Source organism: Sinohyriopsis cumingii, unplaced genomic scaffold (genome assembly GCF_028554795.1).
Source record: "Sinohyriopsis cumingii isolate HCF-2022 unplaced genomic scaffold, ASM2855479v2 utg000488l, whole genome shotgun sequence".
Classification (NCBI taxonomy): Eukaryota; Metazoa; Mollusca; class Bivalvia; order Unionida; family Unionidae; genus Sinohyriopsis; species Sinohyriopsis cumingii.
Window position 1 is genome coordinate 197395 of NW_028315905.1, and position 22193 is coordinate 219587.

General features: G+C 36.6%; 1 protein-coding gene and 1 long non-coding RNA gene across 2 annotated transcripts in view; one reads left to right on the plus strand and one right to left on the minus strand.

Moving 5' to 3' along the window:
• LOC149773981 (low-density lipoprotein receptor-related protein 1-like) overlaps positions 1-15867 on the minus strand; it is an 86233-nt gene extending 70366 nt beyond the window's left edge. The window contains exon 1 of the mRNA XM_089945931.1: positions 15620-15867. Within this exon, the coding sequence (XP_089802057.1) occupies positions 15620-15698 (79 nt within the window). The 5' untranslated portion in view covers positions 15699-15867. The remainder of the gene's footprint in view (positions 1-15619) is intronic.
• The window catches only part of LOC149773983 (uncharacterized), a 28930-nt gene extending 6973 nt beyond the window's left edge, over positions 1-21957 (plus strand). The window contains exon 2 of the long non-coding RNA XR_016417111.1: positions 20335-21957. This is a non-coding gene — a long non-coding RNA (uncharacterized LOC149773983). The remainder of the gene's footprint in view (positions 1-20334) is intronic.
• Positions 21958-22193: the final 236 nt, after the last annotated feature.

The window sequence follows — 22193 nt, forward strand, 5'->3', positions numbered from 1 at the left end:
GGCGTTATTCAAGAGCGCAACTTACATGATTGATGGAAGAGAGATTGAGTCAATTACCAATGATGTTGACTTAGCAACGACGATAATAGGCCTAGCTAGATACTCGGATGATTTTACTAGATCAGCTGGTCCTAGTATGATGTTTGCCAAAGATAATTCTGACCGTCCCGATAGTAGGCCGCTTGACATCAGACAACCCGTCGATCGCACCCACCCCAATCCAGCCCCTGTAGTTATCCAAGATCTCCCTATTGGCACTAATAATGATGATAATCTCGGATTTGCCACGCGAAAATCTATGCTGCAAGGAGCTCGCAGAAGATTCTCTTGTGCTATTCCGTTATCTCATATATTCGGATTTTGCAGGCATTTCAGAAAAATTATCTACGGAGCGAAACATACCATAACACTTATCAGAAAAGGAAATAGCGATGATGCTATCTGGCGAGAAGGTAATATCGATTACGCTACTAACGTGATAAATGCTCTTGATGCGGGAAATGTCGGCCAGGTAAAATTACTCAAATTTACCTTGTGGATGCCAGCGATAACTCCATCAATAATCGAAGAAGAAAAATTATTGTCATTTATGAACCAAGGCGGTAAATCTATCATGTCATGGCTAACAACAACAACAGATTCCATAACTACCGATATTGATGGTGATTTTACTTGGCGTATTGCATCGCAGCAAGGTACCTCTGCACCTAGGCATATCTTTATCGCTTTTTTGCACACGCGAAGATATCATCAATTATACAGCCATATGATATTCGATAGTATCAACGCAACAAACGTGTCACTGAGAGTAAATGGTCAACAAGAACCATCAGAGGAAATAGCCATCGATTTTGCCAATTATTCGACAGCTCGCGCGTATTATCGATTGCTAAGTTTTATGGGTCGCGATCAAAATATCGATACCGGATTGCAAATATCACAGCTAGATTTTAATACTCGCTATCCTATATACTACTTTTCCCTGGAGCATCTCGACCTGATAAAGCAATCCGTTGTTGATATTCATTTCAAAGCTAGAATTCACACAGGAAATAATTTATATAGAGCAGTTGCGGTAATCCTCAGCGATAGAACAATGATCCTGGAAGGCATCAGCGGCAGAATGAGAGTCATCGATGCTCCTGTCGAGAACATGTGATAAATTCTAAATTTAGATTAAGCGGTTATTAATATGCCATACGAGCACGTCAGTGTAACTCTGACCCCGGGTCAGATAAAAAAGCTCCAATCAGCAACAGCAAAGCGAAGCGGTTTGAAATTAACCTTGAAAAACAATCAGATTCACGGTGGGCCTAACAAACTATCACTAACTAGAGGTCAACGTGAACGATTTACCAAGGCCAAATCAGCGAATTCCGGCGTTCATGTGAATCTCTCAATAGGCGCAATCAAAGACATGGTCAAAATAGGCGGATTTCTTCCTTTTCTTCTTCCTTTACTGGCTCCGTTAATAACAGGCGCAGTATCGGCCTTAGGTGGATTCGGGGCTAAAAAAATAATAGAAAAAGTTACAGGAGGACGATACGGTAAAAAAAAATATCATCGCGGATCCGGCCTAAGACTAGGACGACCCCCTTTGTACGGATCCGGCCTAAGATTAACACGCCCCTATCAAATTTAGATCTAATCAACGAAGTAAAGAAAAAAAAAATAAAATTTTTCAGAGGCGTATTTATGCGAGATCAACTACCAGACAAACCGAACCCTACCGAGACAGGAATAATAAATCTCGATGAAAATACCGGCCCTGGTACGCACTGGGTTGCCTACGCGATTAATCCTCGCGAAGTCGTTTATTTTGACTCGTACGGATTAGCACCACCGAAAGAATTTATCAACTACGTGTCAAAACTGAAACTTCCGGTTTGGTATTCGACTCTTCCAACACAAACATTAGCAGATCCACCAATATGCGGCCCAGAGTCAATTAATGTTCTTGACGCAATTTCAAAATCATCCGGCCCTTATAACAAAATTTTATTTGAATATACCGTAGATAAATATCATGGTTGACATTTACGGTAGATCCCTCTTCAGGAAGGAAAAGGAAAAGGAAATAGAAGGCGTCGATGTATCAAAATTCGCAACCAAGAGTGATATTAACAATCTCCTATCGTTGTCAGAGATAGATCCTGGCGAAATTGCTATTTTTCAAAATACCGAAGGGCGGTTACAAACTAGCAATGTCAAAATAGCTGATATAATCAAGCGAGACGAATATAACGAACGCATCGAGCAGTTTACTCGCCTGTCAGATTCGGTAACAAAATCCATCGCTGACGTCACTGATCTTATCGCGAAGTTGCCATCGAAGGCCAATATCGCTGATGTAGAAAAATCCGACAAGGAGTTATCAGCGGCGTTGCTGCTAAAAGTCGATAAGGCAACCTACGATGATGCTCAAGAAAAATTTGCAAAACGACTAACCAAATTAACTAACGATCTTAAAAAACTCGACGATGCCTTGGGTAAACTTAGTAAAAAAGTTGACGAGAATATAAAAAAATCCACTGACACTTCATTCGTCGCAGATCAGCTAGAAAAGAAAAAAGTTGATCAAGAATTACACGATGACCTCAGCGATAAGGTAGGAAAAATTAACGATGATATCACTAAAATTATTGCCGATATTGGCGAAATAAAAACCACAATGAATAAGAAAGGCGATAAAGTATTATACAGTGATCTCAGCGAGAAAACAAAGAAAATAAATGAAGATATTGCCAAAATCAACAAAGATATTGAAGCGGCACGTGGATTGTCGCGTCAAGATGCCTACGACGATCTTACCGAGAAAACAAAATTCATCAACGAGGATATCGCCCAAATCAACAAAGATATTGAAGCGACACGTGCACTAATATTTCAAAAAACCGATAAAACATCACATAACGACCTCAGCGAGAAAACAAGAAAAATCAACGAGGATATTACTAAAATCAGCATAGATATTGATGTGATGCGTGAATTAGTAAATCGAAAAGTCGATAAAACATCACACGACGAGAAAGCAAAATCCATCAACGATGATATTAACGCGGTACGCCAAATCGTAAACGAAAAAGTCGATAAAACATCACATAACGACCTCAGCGAGAAAACAAAAAAAATCAGCGAAGATGTTACTAAAATATCCGAGGAAACCTCCGCGGTGCGCCAAATCGCAAATGAAAAAGTTGATAAAACATTACACGACGATCTTACCGAGAAAACAAAATCCATCAATGAGGATATTGCTAAAATTAACGTTGAACTCGAACTAGCACGTCAAAATGCCGATAAAAAATCTAGCGACATCATCAATGAAATAAAAAGAGTCGTCGAGCTTGTTAACAGTATCGACGATAGAAACACCCTGACATACAACCTAGCGAATAAAAAAGTTGATACATCAGTGTACGACGGAGAAATTAAAGATTATAACGCGAAACTTCTCGACGCAACTACAAAAATTAACGATATTAACACAAAAATATCATCGTTGGATATCCCAATATTGGGGAAATTATATGTGACAAATAAATTGATAGACAGAATTATACGATGCAATCTAACATTTGTGTTATTCATGAATGATTTAACCTGGACACTCGATAATGACACATTTAGCTTTACCGCGCCAATTGCTGGCGTGTATCGAGCATATATTATCTCCGATATAAAATTTAAGATACAACCGGATCAGAATTATAAAATTTATGAATTCTGCCCTGGATTTTTTATTATTGTTTCGTTAAGTGAATATAGCAAAACAACATTCACGCTAGAACCGCCAGACAGAGCAATATTCACGCCCAGAACCAGCATGGGGGGGGGGGGGTGAATTATTCTATAATTTTCGAATTTTTATACGAACATACGCCATATTATCCGCAATTGTTATCGTAAGATACTAATAAATGACCGCATCGGATTACCGTTACAATCAGGCGCGATCATGGCAGGATTCGCTAAAAAAGCTCCTCGACGAATATCAAACAAAAATAAGGAAATACCAGCGTAGATTAGTTATCATTGACGTCGCTGTGTACGCAGTATCCGCGGTAGTCGCTGGTGCGGGAATAATTTTATCCGCGGTAACAACAATAGCGCCAATCGTTGCAACGATAATAATCTCGTCGACAACAACAATCGCTGGTGTTCTCAATATCGTAGCGAAAAAGATATCCTCGTGCACGAGTGAGAAATTGTCTCTATACAAAAATAAACTATCCCAGGTCAACGACGCGTATTCGAAATTATCATCGTTACTTTCCGAGAGTCTTAACGATGGCGTTATCTCCGATCTAGAATTTTCTTCGATGATAAGTATTTACTCCGAGATTGAACAAATGAATATCAATAATGTCCGAGCTAGCCCAGATCGTGACAAACACGACACCGCCGACAACAACGTTAATATCGTTAAGCTCAACTAAGCCAGAATTTAGCATTAATTTTCCAATACCAATTAACGTCAAGGAAATTGCGTTAACACAATTGCGTGTCTACAACAGTTGGCCTAATATCAGATCAAAATCATTTGGTAAATTATTGTCAAACAATTCACTTGTTATCGCTAATAAAAAACGCGCCGATGGAACCCCTGATTGGTTTACTGTTAGTATACCAACAGGCAGTTACGAAATTGAGCAGCTGGATAAGGAATTTACCAGCAGGATATCAAATATAACCGGCGATGCTACTCCAGGAATAAAGATATCCTCACATGAACCAACACTATCGTCGATCATCGAGGTATCATCGCCGTATATGGTAGATATTTATCATTCGTCGATTAGGACCGTATTGGGTTGGCCTGAAATTCCACCAGGGGAGATAATAACGCCAGAACCAAAAAGGGAAGATTTTATCAGCGATGAAAAAAACTATCACGGAATCAACTTGGACTACATCGATAAATATGAAAAAATGAAAGAAAGCCTCGATTTTCTTTCAGGTTCTGTGTATATGCTGGATTTGTTCGAGGATGGTATCAAATTATTATTTGGCGAAATTATTAACGAATACGAGAAACAAAAAAAATTATTAGATCATTTTTTCCAGGAGTGTATATTTAACGTGCAAACTTCATGTACCGAAATTACCATAACAGTAGAGCGAATAAATAAATTAGCCGCTGATATGGAACTCATTAACAATCTAGCGATGGAAAATATACAAAACAGCGCGATTTTTGGTATTGGTTATATTATCACGGCATTCATGCAAAGACATAACTTAACCGAGAGGACACTGCTAAGTTACAAATTTCCTGGTTATAACGTTAATGAAATGAGAAAATTTGTCACTGATACCACTGATAAGTTATTTCCTAAATTACACGATGCGTGGACTAAGAAAAAATTACAAGCAGAATCGGTTTTGCAGCATAACAACGATGGAGTGGGGCAAGGACGGCATATTTCACCTGGTATCGTTAATATAACAGAAGTTATCGCGATTTATCTTCACGCGGATGTTGTCGAGGGTAGCTATAATGTTGATTCGTCAGAGTCAAATCAGGCGCAGCAGGGATTTATCTTGTATTCGTTTTCCCCTAACGTCTCTCCCGGATATTTGATAATAAAAGAGCCAGTAAATCCGTTTTACCTGCGATGCCACAATCGATTATTATCAAGGATAAATTTCAAACTAACGAATCAAGACGGAAATTTGCTTGATATCCGCGGAGAAACATTAAGTATCAATCTGCTGGTAAGATCGTAAAAATCTTCGATTCTGTCTGCCAGGGAAAAATGGGCCAAAAAAATAAATAAAATCCAGGGAAATTTTCAAAATTAATATATTTTTTTAATTTTTGTTTTTTTGTGGAATTTCTTCAGGAAGATTCAAGGATCAGAAATTTCCTTGGCCTTGCTCTCTTCGACCAGTTTTTTCAACTGCCTGACGCGTGAACTTGTAATTTTTCTTGATTCGTATGCGTCTGATAAAATCAACCTAGCTTTTTCTACCAGCGTCGATAATTTAACAAAATCCTCGATGCGATCATCGCTGACTGTTGCAAGTGATTGGTACGTCGCGATTTGGATTTTCTTTATTAATTTGTATTCGGATGGTAGCGTGTATTTGTATTCGAGTTTCCCGTGAACAATCGTCTCGAATTCGGATCGAATTTTATTCGTGTCCAACTCCGAGGGAAGATTTATTTTTTTCTTTCTCAGATCATCGATGGCTTCGATAATATTGTTTATGGTTTGTTCGTTCATGTTATATTAATTTTGTAATATTTAATTATTCTTCGTTGCTTTCCGAATCAAATATTATCGGAATATAGGAAAATTTGAGCCAAGTGCCAAGATTGTAGGAAAAAGTTGCTCTTATTCTTTCTGCTGCAAATTGCACCGATGTTGAATTAATTTCATAATATTTCGCAGCTGCATACATCGACGTGAATATCATCTCCTCGCCTGTTGCTTGATTTACCGATTTGACGGCCCTGGCATACTTCGGATATTTACCGGTATTACCAAATTTGGAATTTTCACTCTGCGTTACTGCGCGTAGATTGGATAATTTATTGTTGAGTTTGTTTCCGTCGATATGGTCAATGACCAAATTATCCTTGATGAGTCCGTTGAAAACTTCGAATACAAATCTATGAATATAATAATTCGTTTTTCTTTGTTTTTTATTCTTACAAACTGTGAACATGAGATAGCCCGAATTACAAACGAAACCAACATTTTTCTTTGTTTTGATATTTCTGACAACACCATCCGATGACGCCTCGTAACCTTCGATGGTTGGGTGTGATTTATACTCGTATGTGATTGTTGCTAGAGGAATCGTTGATTTTGGATTCATATACAATATTCTATTTGTTTAAATCGTAATTTGCCTTGAATCGATTAATATAATCTTCTTCGCAGGTTATCACCGACGAGGATCTCTTTTTGTAATATCTGAGTAATTCTCGATAATTCTTTCCTCCGCAGGATAAACACAATCGTGTCTTTCCTCGAGTGCCAACTTGACAAACTAAACACCTCTGTGGTCCTTTACTGCCACGTCGAATTGCATATATGTGAGCACCACAATAATCACCTCTGCAGGATTTGTCGCATAATTTTGTTGATCCGATTGGTATCCACGAACATTTATTCATCATAATTTAGATATTTGTCTAAAATATAATAATGGATACATTTGATCTTGATGAGGCAGAATATATCATTCCTGAGGTTGATCGCGCCAAGAAGGAATTCTTCGATGATGGAGCGGTTCACACTTGGTCGACATGGAAAACTAACGCTGTTGATGCTACGATGAATCTGGAACGGGCCAAGAAGATAATCGAGCACATAAAATTCGAACACAAAGAAGAACGATTTATCTTCGGAATAAAATTTATTGCACAAATGCCTGACGACACTTGGATTATTCGCGATAAACGAGATCCAATACGTGGCAGTAAGAAAAACGTCATCCTTGATAAAAATTCGAAGCCAGGATTATTATTGGGAATCGATGGTCCTTATTATGCTAGAGCGTATCCATCTAGCGCTGTTGTTTATGGAATTTATCGGCTAAATAATAATCCTGACATGAAAAATCTACCTGCGATGAAAGAATCTCCGATGATAAATTGCGTTGCCGAGCGCGTTATCGAGCACATGAAAAACGCTCGTCGTGGATCTGGTCTGACTCAGTTGAGATTGAATAAAATTAATTCATGGGCGAAGACTGTTGTTGATGGCGCATCGATTGACGATGTAGCTGTGTTGAGCAAGAAACTTAAATTTCCTATCACGGTGAAAACGCTATCGGGAGAAATATTATACTCGTCGCCGTATAAATCTCGAGGAGTACCAATCGAGATTGTTGATCATAATTCACATGCGTGGTCGCAGTCGGTAATGATATTCCCGCGAGATCGGGTTGTTAAATTTTATCCCGTGGAAGGCGCAAAAGACAATTCCGATGCCATGTTCCGATATATCAAAATATTAGCCGCATCTGATCCGATATCAGTTTGGTTATTTTCGAGCGAAGAAAAATATGATCAGTTTATATTGCCGCGAGGAGATATTTACCGTGATGAAAAATTACATGAATCTATGAAAAATATCGCGGTGAAATATTCGTCAAATCCTGATCAGTTATTAACGAATTGTTTTACGGTTCCGTCTGTTGCTGCTCACGCTGCCAGAGAAAGAAATTCGTGGAAACCTACAAGGAACGAATTTCTCACTGATATTCAACTTAGCTGTATCGAATACGGCCATGGCGGATTGTGGAATACCAAGTATTATTTCGAAGATATGATATCCGTTGATATGAGCGCGTGCTATCCTGGAAGTTTCCTCGGATATGGTGATTGTGCGGATTATTTTGCTAAATTTGGCCATCCCACCAACGAAATGACAAGGGTAGCAATTAACGGACCGTTACCTGATTTTGTCATGACCGGATTCGCTTGTGTTACTTCATTCGAGTTTGCGGAAAATTTACATAAAATTTGTTATATTTGGTTTGGTCGGCATTTATCTCAACGCAGATGGGTCCCTATAGTGTTGTTGAGATATATGCTGGATTCGTCAATGTTAGTATCGTTGACGGTTAGCGAGGCGATTATATCGTATAGAAAACAAACTGAAGTGTGGTTGCCGACGGATTGTGAAAACGCGAAGGATATCGGAAGAAAAATAATTGGCAAATTTACTCAAGGAGGATCCGTTGATCATAAACACCGACACGCTAGATTGTTTATCAACGATGCCGAAATGGACTTTATTATTGCCGATACGGTATCGCGAGGAATATTCTGCAACAGAGAGAATATTATCATTGACGGAGTAAAGTTGAGTACCGTAATTAGCTATCTCGATGGAGAATCAGCGCAGTATACGCATTTGAGATCATCGATGCTCGCTTATGTTAGTATAAATTTACTGTCGATGATAAATAAATTTTCTGATATCGCGGTAAGGGTCGCAACGGACTCGTTTTATATCGATAAGAAATATCAGTATAGGCTAGAAAATTTAATCGCTGATGGTTCTTGGGGCACTTGGAGGATAAAAAACGAAGATATCCTAGATTACTGTGAGGACGCCGATGTCGAAGATTGCGATAAATTTCATCGAGATAAATGCGAGGAAATATCGATGGCTGCATCTGCATTTGACCCGATTTCACGTAACAAATTCGTTTACATGAATGGTCCTGGTGGTAGCGGTAAAACAACGCGAGCGATAAATTTATTTGCGAAATCTGATATGATAGTGTTGACTCCAACTCACAGATTAGCGCGAGAAATAAAGCAACGCGGCGTTGATTCTTGTACGTATCACAGTTATTTCAAATACAGCGGTGGATTATGGGATTCGGCTCGTATGGGAAATAAATATATCAACAGAATTATAATATTTGATGAAATTTGCACAGTAAATTTAGTTGTATTAAAATCGTTCCTAATCTGGCTGGAGGAGAAAAATACCGCCGTGATAATGTGCGGAGATCATGGCCAGCCTGATCCGATTGATGGTGAATCTCCTCACGAATGGCTCAGGAATTTCGTTGACTATTATGAGGAAATCGACGCCGATTATAGATCCGATGATATTTTACTGACCGAATTCAAAAAAATAATTCGATTACAACCGAATAAGTTTCAATGCGATGTGATGAGAAGAATAATCGACGAGACTCCGATGGATATTTTTCTAAATTTGTGGCGTCCCGATCATTTGATCGTTGCTAGTAGGAAAATTATTCGTGATATTATTCAGGAAATGTTATTTAAGCTGCATTGCGAGAAATTTCCAACATTACAGGTGCCGTTGTGTTACAGGCCCGCTGATACCAGGAAACAAAATATTAGTGTTACTTTACCCTGCGGAGAGGAAAAGATCTTGGTACTGAACGATATTATTCTTGTTGATATTAATCTTGTTAATGACGCGATAAACGCAGAAAGATCGCCATGGAAACTAGGATATGCAACAACGATACACTCGTCGCAGGGATTAACCGTGGATGGCCAAGTTTGGATCGTCGATGATAGAATTTCCTGGTCAAATTTAGTGTATTTAGCCGTGTCAAGAGTAAGAAAATTATCTCAGTTAGGTAGAATTCGGTTTCACATTAATGACGCTGGCGGTAGTTGAGTATCTTTCGGTATTATTTGTAATTCTTCCTTGGTAAATCCGCGTTGTGGCGCTAGCGAATCTAGGAAATAAATTGCTGGTCTTCCTGACGATCTTGTTACGGCTGATATTTTGTGTGTTGTTACGCTCCAATTTGGATCGGTTGCTCTTTTTCTTCCTGCCTCGGCCTCGCCTTCTTTATATAAATACCTGACAGTGACGCTACCTAATACAGGCGGAATCGTAGAATCTCGCTTTAGGGGTATATTCGATTTTGTAATTGCAATTGCAGGCTTCATTGCTATTGTTCGAGTTACTTCGTTATTTAACGCGTTAATCACATGAGGCAATCTTGATACCCAATCATGAGATCGATTATCTTGAATAAATTCACGCGCGTATTGGTATCCGAATAATCGTTCTGCAAGAGTTTTGTTGAATCTCTCAACGATAGCTTGATTGTGATGAACACCAACTATGCCGCGTCGAATTTTCACATTATTCTTCTTCATCAATGAAGTAACCGCACCGAGGAATTCTCACCCTGGATCAATCTGGAGAAGCTTTGGCCAGGTCAACGGGGATCGTGAATAAATTTCGCTAAACGCCTTAGCGATCTCCGTTGCTGTTTTATTCGATAACGGCTCCGCTTCCTTGTATCTGCTTGCGATATCAACGACTGTCAGGACATATTTGTATGTGACTCCGTCGACGGTATCGTAAGGAAGAAACATAAGATCAGCCTGATGGACCTCATTAGGGACACTGACGGTGAAACTCGCAAATGGTATTTTCTTAGGCGGAGGAAGATAAATTTGCCAGACCGCCTGTTTCGATAGCCACGATTCAGCAACGGACTGTTTTACTTTTGCTGCCTTGGCGAGTTTGGCTATTGCTGATTTTCCTCGCCAGAATCCTCTCGGAGAATAATATATTTGCTCCATTATTATTTACCAGCGCCGAGTACTAATTTACCTTTCATCGCGCCTTTTATCAACCAGGTTGCCAATTTCTCTTTGAAACTTTTGTCAGGAATCGCGTCTATTGCATGAATTAACCTAATATCAGCGAGATGTCTTTGTTGTAAATCCCCGCTACGATACGCAAGATCGTGATAGTAACACGCGTTATCGATGGCGTTTACTGGATCTTCGCCGGGATTTGGTTGATTATTATCGTTGAGCCTTATATCGAGCCTTGTGCCGGGTCCGCAGTAATTGTATCCTGGCAGATGTTTTTCTCCGGGATATTTCGCCCAGGGCAACCCAGGTAGATTTTTCATGGAGGCGGTAATGTCTCCTCCGGTTCTTCTATTTTTTTTTTTACAAATCTGAACTTGCGTGTCTTACAAACTTCGCATTCTCCTGCAATTGCGTTTCTGTTATTGCGTGTGACGATTTCGATTGGATTTATCGTAGCTGTGCGCGTGCGACACTTAACACAATATAGATCCATGTATTCTAGTAACATGAATGTAATTGATTTTTCAGCCACGAAGCGACGCGAGCAGGTGAAACACAACGCGGTGTTACCGAATTCGATAAGGATGATAATCATTGGCCCGTCCGGTTCTGGAAAGACGCAGTTGTTGCTAAATTTGATAATGCGATGGCTAAAATGGGATAAGTTGTATTTGGTTGCGCCATCCGTTGATGATCAGCGTTGTTATCAAGTGCTAAAGGAATTTAGCGACAATACCGACGAAGGCACAATCGAATTCATCACAGACATCAATGAAGCTCCATCTGTGGAAAATTTAGATGGCGATGTTAATAATCTTGTTGTTTTCGATGATGTTATGCTGGATAAGCAAACTAATCCGGCTAGGATATTCTCGCGTGGCCGACACAAGAACACCGATGTGATTTACGTGACGCAGCGATATACGCAAATTCCAAAGGTAATTAGGGACAATTGTAACATCTTATCGGTTTTCAATGGCGTCGATACTCACACGCTGAGAAATATTCATCAGACTTGGTGCAACGGCGATATGGACATAAACAAATTCAAAAATTTCTTCAGCCGCGCCCAGGCAACACCGCATGGTTTCATCACGATTAATCTTCACGATCCGCGTAGTAGATATCGAATCGGTCTTGATCAAATTTATTCATAAATTTGCAGCCAAACTTTGCAAACTTCGTCGACGGAATAAATTTCCCCCCCCCCAAAAAAATCTTTGTTTTTTACTTGTCCAGAATCATCGATTTTGCACACAAAAATTGCAATCGGGAACGAATTTACGCAAATTAATTTTCGTGGGAAGGCTTATTTTTGAAATCTGAGGCTTCTACGGAGAAAGTTCTCGTAGGAGGCTTTATTTTGGTCTGGGAGTCTGGTCTGTAGAACTTCCCTGCTGCTTGCTTTACTTGTTTTGAAATAAGGATAAACTCGCGTCTCGGAGAAGTGCTTTGGAAAATGTTATTTGTCCCACTTCAAAAATGAATTGTCCTGGACGTATTGCTCTGGGAACTGGGAACTGATCAGCCCTTCATCTATATAAGCCCAAATATTTGTACGGCTTGCTAAGCTTCATTCACCGGAGAGAGAGACAGAGAGAGAGAGAGAGAGAGAGAGAGAGAGAGAGAGAGAGAGAGTAATACAAAGAATACTGAAACTGTTGACAAGAATGAGAATTAATTTGCTTAAGCGTCAATTGTGAGTAGAAAATGAGGACATTTTTAGAAATAGGTTTGACGCATGTGCATGGTCAATTAAAGCAAAGACGAAACACTTAACTGTAAACAGGAACGTTTTCCATCGTACTCCTATAATTCTCTTTTATTCCATTACTGCTGATTTTAAGTTGCCTACATATGAGCAGCATAGTCGGTTGATCTGTGGTATATATGTCTGTCTGGACATTTAACACTGTATCATTATTGGTATTTTTGGTGGTAAATGAAGCAAAGTAATATTATGGGACAGTGTAGGCCGCTGAGTGGGAAGTATAATGTTCAATATCCACATATTCAACACGTGTGGGTGTCTATGGAGCAAAGAGACGAATTTAACATGGAGATGGCACTCTTTAACATGGGAATGATACTCTTGACCCAAAAATTGCACCCAGATTAGAATTTGAATTTACCATCAGAATACCATCTGTATCGATGGGAATCTAACATCAGGTCGCCATTTTGAGGAGTTAAATAGAAATGGTCAAACATTTAACATTTTGGGTCTACCTGGTCTCTAACGGGAACGCTAATGTTAGAAAGTTCCATAGAACTAACATTATACTACTGTTTGGAGCCTATCAGGAATTTAACATCTAAATTGATGTCTGGGGTTTAGTTAATGTCCAGAGATTTAACATTATGGGTCAGTCTTTGTACCTTGTTCTCCATAACATACTCACTGTGGTTGCTTTTGAAGTTCGTGAAGAGCTGAACTATGAGAAGGAGAGGCAGCTGCTTTATTTAGCGGCATGATTACTATCTTTCGTAGTCAATGAATTGTAAAGCAGCAATCCAATATATATATATATATATATATATATATATATATATATATATATATATATATATATATATATATAGCAAGATGGTGGTAAAATACCAGCCATATCAAGAAAACAGTACTGATAAGTAATGAATTTTGTTTAGAGTTTATTATCGATAGACATTTTGACACTAGGATCTTTATTAGTTTACGTGATAATCGCTACAACATCTTGTGGACTACCTAAACTATGACTATTTCACGGAAACTATAAAAAATAAAGCTATGCAGATATTCCCATAAGAATATGTATATTAGTTTGAAAGGCTTCATGAAACTAAAATGCCCTCAAAAGATAAGAATATGTATATTAGTTTGAAAGGCTTCATGAAACTAAAATGCCCTCAAAAGATAAGAATATGTATATTAGTTTGAAAGGCTTCATGAAACTAAAATGCCCTCAAAAGATAAGAATATGTATATTAGTTTGAAAGGCTTCATGAAACTAAAATGCCCTCAAAAGATAAGAATATGTATATTAGTTTGAAAGGCTTCATGAAACTAAAATGCCCTCAAAAGATAAGAATATGTATATTAGTTTGAAAGGCTTCATGAAACTAAAATGCCCTCAAAAGATAAGAATATGTATATTAGTTTGAAAGGCTTCATGAAACTAAAATGCCCTCAAAAGATAAGAATATGTATATTAGTTTGAAAGGCTTCATGAAACTAAAATGCCCTCAAAAGATAAGAATATGTATATTAGTTTGAAAGGCTTCATGAAACTAAAATGCCCTCAAAAGATTTATTCAGATCTCAGAGGACAGACCAGATACAACAGATGAAGATTACAGTAATGCTAAAAATGAAATGAATTATTTTAGTTTTAAATTTTTTTGAAGCTTTCATAAACGAAAGCATGAATAAATAAATACGATCTAACTCATTCTCTCATGACGTTAGTTTAGAAAAAAGTAAAGTAGAAATATTCAATAATAAGACAAATCTTTTAACGCACAATAGGAAGGAGGATATATCATCTGCAAGAACAAAAACAAATCGAAAATAAAGATATGGTATTATTCATTTTAAAGAATAAAGGAATGCAATGATTAGACCAATTTATTGGTCGTACAGTTCTAGGGATCTGCACATGGCTTATGAATGTCGATTACTCTTAGAAACTGATATGGCAATAAAATGAATTTGTCGAAGACCAGTTCCTTCTGACTTTAGCTTTTACAAGAAGTATAGGAGCATAGTGATCATCGTATTATTGCTTTTTCCACAACCTGTTGATCGTTTATTTGGAAGGACCTTTAGCGGAGATCTTGCTACATTCAATGACCTGAAACTTCATTGGTCTCTCTGCTGTATCTGTTTTGCTTAGTGACGTTTATTGTAGTGGGTACGGTTGTTATTGTACCATCCATACCGTAGTGACGTTTATTTTAGTAGGTACAGTTGTTGTCGTATCATTTAAACCGTAATTACGTTTATTGTAGCAGGTACGGTTGCTGTTGTACCATCCATACCGTAGTGACGTTTATTTTAGTAGGTACCGTTGTTATTGTACCAGCCATACCGTAGTGACGTTTATTGTAGTAGGTACAGTTGTCGTCGTATCATCTATAGCGTAGTTAGATTTATTGTAGTTGTAGTAGGTACGGTTGTTGTCATACCATTCATGCCATAGTGACGTTTATTGCAGTAGGTATGGATGTTGTCGAATCATCCATAGCGTAGCGACCTTTATTATAGTAGGTACGGTTTTTGTTGTACCATCCATAGCTTCTTTATGCTAATATAGTGCAGTCACCACAAGTGATATGGTATCTGAGTTTGCCTTACCATCCTCACTTCTCTGGCCAGATCACTTTGCTTGGCTACTTTCTATTTTTCCTCACGTTAGAATATATTATTATTATTATTATTATTATTATTATTATTATTATTATTATTATTATTTACCATCTTCAAAACAATACAAAGATTGTGTTCAACATGTATAAATTAAATCATCTACATAAGTATCATTCTACAAAAAAAATTCTACATACCAGGTTCCGCAAGAACAATGTCCATCTTGCATGCCATTACAATCAAACAGAGAAGTAAGCCTCTACCGGAGATCAGCATTTTGAATCAAGTTGCTGTATTTTCTAAGTCTTAATGCATAGATCTGGATATTAGACTTCTTTCAGCTTCAACATCCTTGTGTAAACTAATACTGGTCTTTTATAGTGTCATTTATTCTTCCTGGTAAAGGACATGCGCAGATTAATACCACGTCTTTATGGTGCTGATTTTTCTTCCTCGTTAAGGACATTCGCAGATTAATACCATGCCTTAATTGTGTTATTTATTCTTCCTGGTAAAGAACATGCGCAAATAGCCACTTAAGGACATTCTTCTTGAGACATTTTCACAACAATCGAATTGGAAAGTTAGAAGTAATTATTCTAATAACAAAATTAGGCAGGATATAGTAAGACCCTGTTGTCTGCATTGATCTAATTAGTCTTGAATTAAGCAATAAATTTGAAAGGGTTGTGCTATTTAGATTGGCTAAAACATGGCTGACATGTGCCGTTGACTTTGAAGGTAAAAACACCCTGACCCTCCAAAGAAACCGGACTATTTTTTTTACGTCGTTGTTATATAGCTGTAAGCAAGTTTTGTTTTCTTCCAACTCGTGTGAATACATTTGTTTTACCATTGCGTCTGTCTTTGGTGAACTAAATTGATTGATTGTTTTCAGCAGTTTGAATATACAATGTCTCATTGTTTTGTTGCCTCATGTCTCATCATTGCTTTATCTCATTGTTTTGTTGTCTCATGTCTCATCATTGCTTTGTCTCATGGTTTTGTTGTGACACATTTTAGTTATCTTATCAAGCTGGTTATGCTGAGATCAACAGCTACTAAGTTATAGAAGTAAGCAGGATTTGTAGGCTTTAGTGACATTTCTTCTGTATATAAGTGTGAATTTGCATCGTACAAATTAATATGTCATAAAATATATACATTGTAGTGACAAGTAAGATTTTTCAGTAATGTTTTTATTTGATGCAACTATATTGGCTTGCTCGTCCAGGTGAGACGTAAACACTCGCACAAATGGTTAGGAATCTATGATTTTAAACAAAGAAACAGAAAAGCGAAACTAACAATTTTTTAAAAAGTCAATGAATGATTTATTTCCATAAAATACAAAGTTATAAATCAATAGAACATGAATGAAATCCAAAATAGTCCCAAACGTTGAATCACTGTCCAAAGGTGTTGAGTATGCTAACAGTCTTGATATATCATAATGACATAATTCAAAATGTCTTAGTTAAATTCAGATTAATTAAATATAGTTACTTAGTCATAAAGTCTATGACAACTTTGTAATTGAAAGCACTCATTTAAATTATTAAATCTTCTCAAATAATTGGACTATTTCAGATAACTGAATTCTCTTCTGATGTTTAAGATATAATTAATTAAGTTCGTTATTTCACTACCTTGCATAAAATACTAAGACACAATTTCAGAACCAGGATGAGAGTCATTTCCAGAACCTTTCATGTTATAAACAATGTGAGGTCCTTTTACAATCAGCCATTCAGAAATCAGGTGACTTGGCTCAAATCACATCATATTCGACAGCAAGACCTAAAGGTCACATAAGTATATCCACCCAAATTAAACGTGTAACCAACTATGTAATGTGTTTATTAAAATGACCCTTACAATCTACAATAGTGAGAGAAAAAATTATATATATATATATATATATATATATATATATATATATATATATATATATATATATATATATATATATACGGTGTCTGGTCTTTTCAGGGAGAAGACAGTTTATCGTTTAGTTGATAGTGTAAGATATGTTAGGCTTTTAATATTGCTTTGATTATAATCGGCTTTAACGTTTTTCATTTAGCAATCCGGACCCTTTGTTACATCGGGTAGTAATATTTTTTAATTCAAATAAAGGGGGCATTTGACCACATTCTCAACAAGGGAGAGGAAATTATTTGAGGCACGGTACAGAGGACTGAGAAAGTGGCCAAACAGATCCGTGTTAAATGAATTCCTTTGTATGACTGACGACGCAAAATACATGACAGTTACGAACACAGAAACATAAAATAAATATATACTTACCTACTGTGTTGTAATGGTGGATGACCTGAGTACTATTAAATGTTCCAATTACGTTTCCTTTGAGCTAACTTGGAATTGTAGAATCACACTCAGACGAGAATTTTCTTTTAACTTTTTCCTTTCTAAACATCGAACATGCAGCACTGTAAACATGTTTATCTGAGTTTTGATACTTGTCATATGGTCTTTTGATTCTGGGTATATGTTTCACTGATTTTTTTGAATGTTACGACGCTTTGGTCACAAACATAGCAACAAAAAGAAGCAAAACCTACAAGTTCTGTAAAAGTTAACAAATAATTTAATTATCAAGGTCATACATGAAAATGAGATGAAGGAACTTACAATATTATGATGTGAATCGAGAATAATCGTGACAAAGTTCTTTGAAAGTCCAAAATGAATAATAATTTCTGTATAAATTTCAAAACCGGAAATGGACTGGTCCGCCAAGATGGCGACGTCCAGAACTCCTTTGAATAATTCACAACATTTTCAAAATAATATTATATAGTCAGTTACTGAGAAATTAAGCCATAGACGCCATTATATCTTATTAATGATTAATAATTGTCAGCTCATAGGTAATATATTTACAGATCCTATGTAACTACTATGCTCTTAAGGTACTCGGGTTACGTATGCAAAATTTAACTAAAGATATTCAGTATGATTTACAACCATGGATATAAATTACAAACATTAGAAACAACTTGCACAATGAGTTACGAAAATACAGATATGCATAACAGTAATGCAAAGCAACTTTATTTATCTGCACTGGATTTTAAGAGGCTGAAACACGTTCATTCTTTGTAAAATGTTAAAACAGGTGTGGTCAAGGAAGAAGTTTCAAGTTTACATGCATCTGCCTAAGCTTTTGTGCCTGATTCAACTCGCATACGCATATATGCCTACAATCCCTGCTATGTTCTTCCACTCAGAAACATACTGAGTTAAAAATATAATTATTTAAAAACACTTCAACTCCGTGCGTGAAATGTGATTCAGTACTTATGTCAAGCCCTCCAACAGAAACGCTTCACAGGTGCTATCTGCATTTGGTGAAAATTGAGTTACTGTCATATTTTGAATCTGTGATTCTTCTTTCTTGTGGGACAAACAAATGATCATTTCCTACTTTATAATATCTGCCCAGAATAATGAAAATTAAATGGGGATTTGGTCTGATAGCTCGTATCTTTGCAGGTAAAGGGGCATAACTTACAAAAAGAGAGGGTTAAAGGTGTGAGCGACTTTAGCACATTGATCAAAAGCAAGAGTATACTTGAACTGCATTGTGAAAAGTATTGAAATTCAATATCACCTTCTACCTGAAACAACGCGTTCTTCTCAGCTAATTGTCAAGGTGTTATATGTAGGGTCATTGTTTTCATGACTTAAATAATTGGTTAACACGTTACATTATAATTGCCTTTATCTGGTAAACTAGACGCATGAAAGGCTTAATTAAGCATCAGAATCCAAATTCCTCTTTATGGATGCATTGACACGGTTGTCTGAAGAAACAAATCAATTTTTCAGGTAATTCTGATCAGATGAACCAAAGAGTAAAATGAAATATAAGATCTGTATCATTTCTAAGAGTTTTGTACATATTGTGATTTTTGCCATTATTTAGATCTATTTTATTTAACTGGAGACTTATGATGGTTTTTTATCAAATTTTTAATTCTTTATTGTAATTGTTACAACTGTATACTAGGTATGAAGGTATTTTTATGCTCATAAAGCTATTCTTTTGTACTTGTATTTTCGTTATTGTTGTTGTTGCTATTTTTAACTTGTAATGTACCGTTATCACTAACATGTCCCTCTCCGTAACGTTCAGGTTGATTAAAGACCTTGTTCCAAAACAAACTTCTTTTTTTCCAGAACAATGAACTTTTGACCCAAATCCGTGAATCCGTTTTGCGTTTTAAATAGTCGTATAGTTGAAGCTTTGTTAAGAATTCTATCAAACGTGCTTTAACATCTGACACGTTAAGTTGCATTATGTTGTGACCAATTTGGGCTGAATTTTATTTTCTTCAAATTATTGTATTCAACTGATTATTTTCTCTGGAAATACAAAAGAGCTCTGATATAATTCTTAGAAAAACACATTCAATGTAATTTATACGGAATTCAAAACTGGAATAATAATTTCTGTATTTCAACAAAAGACTGTTGACACATCAGTACAACGCTGGCTATTACAGACATCAACGTCTTTATTCTTGAATTTCATCGGGATTTGAACTGTGAACTGAGATTCACGTAGAACTTTTCATTGATTGGACTTGTGTTTTTTATTCTTGGATTATTTTTAGATTTAATTCGTAAAACCGTAAGTTCATTTTTCTAATTTTTCAATTTATATTCTGGGGGAAATAAATTAATTGTTAAAGTTTGCAAAGCTTGCTGTCTTCACTGTTTCCTGTTACTTATTTTAAGAGCATAGACTCGTAACACAACAGTTCAGATTACAATATACCCAGAAATTGGTATGGATTTGGGGAAGAAACATTTGACGAAAGTAAAGCCATTATTAGTACAATTGTCATGGATACTAAATCACAAACATATATTTCTGTTGCAGAATTAAAAGAGCTTCATAGAACAAGTAGAAGGAATGATGACACTAATAGACTGACACATTTACGATCAGGATAGGAAAGTAAAGAACGGAAACCAGAAATTGTCTGAGGAAACAGATGCAGATCAGATTTTCAACCAATGCAACTATCAAATGCAGGGGATATCAGCGACATGCCTCGATTTGAAAACAATACAAATGAAGATACTGAGAGAAAAACGAAGGACAATTCTCACGTCATAAAAGTAATACAACTGAATATGAAGGAAAAGAAAGTCCTAGATATGTTGTAGTAATTGACACCATTCGCCTAGGAAAGCTTTTGATGGAAACAAAGAATAACCGAGATGGGACTGCCTAATGACTGCCGTGTTAGACTATTTAGAACATTATAAGTGAATCAAGGATCTGAGAGCAAACTAGTGAGTCATCTAGAGAAAATAGTATGCATTATATATGCTTTGTTACTTTGACCGAAAAGTTAACACCTGAAGAGCACAATAGATTCATTAAAATTGATAGAAGTGATGGAAGATGGACAGTGGAATTCAGATATGATGGACTTTAAATATCTTTAGCTGTCCAATTAGATAATTTTTTAAAGTCAATCAATCAACCCAATATTTAGCGTTCAATCATGTCTGGTAGAGCCATCAGTGTTGAACCAATTCGTAATGATCATACTTCAATAAATAAATAAATATATCATTAGATTACGTGAAAAGGAAAGGCACATGGAAGACAGGCAAACGATAAAGAAGTCTAAATAAACATGATGAAAAAAAGGAAAGGCGCATGGAAGACAGGCAAACGATATAGAAGCCTAAATAAATATGAAAAATAAAGGAAAAGCTGACGGAAGACAGGCAAACGATATAGAAGTCTAAATAAACATGAAAAAATAAAAATAAAAAGGAAAGGCGAATGGAAGACAGGCAAACGATATAGAAGTCTAAATAAACATGAAAAAAAGGAAAGGCGAATGGAAGACAGGCAAACGATATAGAAGTCTAAATAAACATGAAAAAAGGAAAGGCGAATGGAAGACAGGCAAACGATATAGAAGTCTAAATAAACGTGAGGAAAAAAAAGGAAAGGCGAATGGAAGACAGGCAAACGCTATAGAAGTCTAAATAAACATGAAAAAAAAAGGAAAGCCGGATGGAAGACAGGCAAACGATATAGAAGTCTAAATAAACGTGAAAAAAAGGAAAGGCGAATGGAAGACAGGCAAACGCTATAGAAATCTAAATAAACATGAAAAAAAAGGAAAGGTGAATGGAAGACAGGCAAACGCTATAAAAGTCTAAATAAACGTGAGAAGAAAAAAGGAAAGGCGAATGGAAGACAGGCAAACGATATAGATGTCTAAATAAATATGAAAAAAAACAACAAGGAAAGGCGGATGGAAGACAGGTAAACAATATAGAAGTCTAAATAAACATGAAAGAAAAGGAAAGGCGGATGGAAGAGAGGCAAACGATATAGAAGTCTAGATAAACATGAAAATAAAGGAAAGGCGAATGGAAGACAGGCAAACGCTATAGAAGTGTAAATAAACGTGAAAAAAAAGAGAAAGGCGGATGGAAGACAGGCAAACGATATAGAAGTCTAAATAAACATGAAGTACAAGATGGAGATATTAACATGACAGCTGCTGCTGCAGAGCGAAATGTTCATCTTGTGATGAAGCTGAAATAGATGGTAAATGTAATTTATCATTTAAAGACACATATTATATAAGAGTACCGAAATTTGTTTCACGGATAAAATGTGCACACCATACAAATATCAACCTATTGTTTTTCTACGCTGTATTTGATACATGCGAGGAGATGCCAATTATTCACTAACGTTTAGAT